The sequence below is a fragment of the Talpa occidentalis genome, unplaced genomic scaffold, assembly GCF_014898055.3.
Source record: "Talpa occidentalis isolate TD23 unplaced genomic scaffold, MPIMG_talOcc4v2.1 talOcc4.4, whole genome shotgun sequence".
NCBI classification, from domain to species: Eukaryota; Metazoa; Chordata; class Mammalia; order Eulipotyphla; family Talpidae; genus Talpa; species Talpa occidentalis.
Window position 1 is genome coordinate 107,815,377 of NW_023604295.1, and position 3,612 is coordinate 107,818,988.

Here is a 3,612-nt window from a genome sequence, read left to right on the forward strand (position 1 = left end):
TGGTTTTTGCTTTATAAGCAAAATTTTATAAACAAATTTTGTTTCATAATTTTTTAAGAAAATTCTCCTACTTTGACAAAAAACATAAATTAAAAAGAAAAAGTCCTCCACAGGCATTAAATGCATTTATTCAACTCCAACAATTTCTTCAAAGAAATTTATTTATTTAATAAAGGCTTTTCCCCTGACTATTCCCTTAGTAAATTATAGTGTTGACTGAGCTTTGTCCCCTCTAAAACAAAGCTTGTAAAATCCAGAAGTACTTAAAAATGCAAGCACATTTTCATTTATTAATAGCCTGCAATCAAAGCTTGGAATAAAAATAAAAATGTAAATTTTAGGCATAATTAATGGACTTTAAAGTTCTTCTTCCCATGGCAAGAATTAATAGTTTGGGGCTGTTGACATCAAGGGCAAGCATGTATACTAACACTAATGGTTTCTCAACTGTATGTATGCACATCCACAAATATATATGTTCATGGCTATTTGCATAAATATCTATATATGTGTATATATTTATGTCCATCAGGTAGATGTAGCAAAAAGATACTTTTTTCATGTTTATAGTTTTGCAATCTGTTTTTAAAACTTTTAAAAATAAGGCCAATCCTACATTGGTCTTTGTACTATGCTAAGTTTCCTTCCACTTTTAGTATAAGGTAATGGGTTTTTATTAATGTATTGTAAATGGACAGGCACAATTCAAGCATCTTTCTAGTATAGTCATTCAATTCATAGGATCTTGTGCCAAAGGCAAAAAAAATCAAGGAAAGGGAAGAAATAGTATGCTTTTATTGAGGGGTCCAATATCCCTTAAATTTACTTTCTGAGATTCTTTGACTTGCTCTTCGCTTACATCATGAATAAATATATTGCTGCAAATAGCAAATCTATTTGCTGGTCGGTGTGCTTTCTTTTGCATCAACAGTTAAAAGTTACCCCAAAATTAACTTATAATTAATATTATACAAGAAGTCAATAGGTGGTAGTTACTCAATAACTACCAAGATTTGTAGTGAAGTTTTCATTAATGAGAAGCAGAATTATCCACACCCCTCTCCACAGCAACCCCCCTTCCTGCCTCCGGGGAAGTACATGTAAAACTCATGACTGTTTCTCAAGGGGAAAGGGCAGAAAGGCAATAAAGAAGAGAAGACACGTTTTGGGAGGCCAGCACCTCGGCAGTGCTGACTCATGTCCTTTGGGACCACTGAGAGGAAGATGGTGATCAGAGGAAGATGATCTAGCAGGTGCCACTGAGGTAGAACTTTGCAAGGTTAAACATGCTGTCCCCTATGGCCCATTTGAAAATGGCGATCTTCAACTTAAATATCTCCTCCTCAGAAACCACTTGATCCAAGAAAGACCCCTAGTATTCTGGATCCTATTCAGTTATTTTCTAGCCTTCATCACAACCTACTACTATTTACTTTCTTGGGTTTGTCTCTCTCCCTAAAACATAAGTCATACAAGGGCAAAGCCATCGTGTATCTTATTCATCAGTGAGCATCCAGTGCCTGGTAAAAACTCTACCTTATCTAGAATAGGTGATGTGTAAAATGTGGCCTGGAAATTGACTTATATTCAGAATACAGAGCTATTGTCCAAAAAATACCACAGTGAAGAGTGTGGTAAAGAAGTCGATGTCTCTAAAAATGCCATGCACAGTGCCTGGCAGGGCATAGAAGTCCAATTAATAGTTATTTGTTTGATAATCTCATCTAGCACCCTCTGGCCCCAAGCACCCTCTGGCCTGAAATAATATGTCCTTCAACACAGAAACTGGAAGCCATAATAGGCAGCTGCATGTGGTGTGTGATTCATTCATTTAACCATTACTTCACTTGTATATTCATTTATTATTTCAATCACATAGTCATTCACTTATTCGTACTATGTATTTGTTCACTGCACATCTACCAAGTATTCATGAGTACCTGTTGCTGTGCTACAGCTGAGACAGAAATTGTGAAGAAGAGGAAGATTGGATGGAAACCAGCATGATTGATTAGAACAGTGCAGTATTTTCAAAAAAAGTCTTTATTAATAGTCATTCTCCAAAATATCTTCTCCATGAGTTAGAGAGATTTAGTGAGTTGAATTTCCTTAAAATGAACCAGCTTCTTTATTTTTCAGTCTCAAAACATTATTGATGCCACCTGGACAGCTCTTCTAATCAGCAAACGATGTAGTTTGTGGCAACCTTTGCAGGATGTGACCTTGAATGCACCCTAACAAGGAAGAGTCGAGGTCAGCAAAATGCTCTATTTAAATGTTATTCTAAAAGCTATACTCTGAAGTAAGATAAGGTTCTTACTGGAGGAAAAAAGAGAAGATTGTCTAACAGTGAGCCATGTGACATTTGCAGGAATCTTGGACAACTACAAATAATAGCAGAATATTAGCACTTTACAGCTCCCAGGAGCAGAAACTATTCACTCTTAAAGATGGGTAAAATTTGGCCCCGCTCCCGCCGCCCGGGGTGTCCGCGGTGTCGCGCCGCCACCCCGCCACCTGCGAACATGGCGCTGCGAGCGGCGCTGAGCGTGTGGGCCGCGGCCTGCAGCCTTCGCGCCTCCTGGACGCCCGCTGCGCCGTGCTGGCCGCGGCCCTGGGGGCTGCGCGCGGGCGCCGTCCGGACGCTGCGCACCGGCGCCGCTCAGCTCTCCGTGCGTAAATTCACAGACAAACATGAATGGATAACAACAGAAAATGGTATTGGAACAGTGGGAATCAGCAATTTTGCACAGGAAGCTTTGGGAGATGTTGTTTACTGTAGTCTGCCTGAAGTTGGGACAAAATTGAACAAACAAGAGGAGTTTGGTGCTTTGGAAAGTGTGAAAGCTGCTAGTGAACTCTGTTCTCCTCTGTCCGGAGAAGTAACTGAAATTAATGAAGCTCTTGCAGAAAATCCAGGACTTGTGAATAAATCATGTTATGAAGATGGTTGGCTGATCAAGATGACACTAAGTAACCCTTCAGAACTAGATGAACTAATGAGTGAAGAAGCATATGAGAAATACGTAAGATCTATTGAGGAGTGAAAATGGAACCCCCTAAATAAACTAGTATAAACCAACTTAATCTAGCATAGTTGTCTTAAATTAGTGGATAGATGATTTAAAATAGCAACTTTTAGTAATACCACTGGAAAAATAAACTACTTGCAACAATGAAAAAAAAAAAAAAGATGGGTAAAACTTGCATTATTTTTCTAAATGGGAACGGCCAGGGAAATAAATATTTACTTGAAGTCACAGCTATAAATAAATATTTACTTGAAGTCACAGCTATCTGCTCCTCAGAGAAAATCTTTGAAAGTAAGTAGAAGACAATGAGGAAGATTGGGAGTGAATGGGAGCTAAGTCCCTCCCTCAAAGAGTCCAGTTCTTCCTTAGGCTGTTGAAATAAGAACTCAGGTTGGTAGAGCAGGCCACAGTCACGATAGAAAGTTCCCGGCAAAACTGAAGATAGTTGTACCCAAGCCCAAATAATGAGAAAGTTGAGGATTTTCTCTTAGGCGACGAAGAGAAAATGTAGAAAAGATAGAAAATCTTTATATGTATGATAATTATTAAGAACAGTACCTTAAATATTGATCTGAACTCA

General features: G+C 38.6%; 1 protein-coding gene across 1 annotated transcript; it reads left to right on the plus strand.

Annotated features, from left to right (window-relative positions):
• The first annotated feature begins 2,504 nt into the window (after positions 1 to 2,504).
• On the plus strand, positions 2,505 to 3,186 carry LOC119256946 (glycine cleavage system H protein, mitochondrial-like). The gene has a single exon (XM_037524679.2). It carries the CDS (start codon positions 2,526 to 2,528, stop codon positions 3,045 to 3,047), a length of 522 nt encoding a protein of 173 aa, XP_037380576.1. The 5' UTR covers positions 2,505 to 2,525; the 3' UTR covers positions 3,048 to 3,186.
• Positions 3,187 to 3,612: the final 426 nt, after the last annotated feature.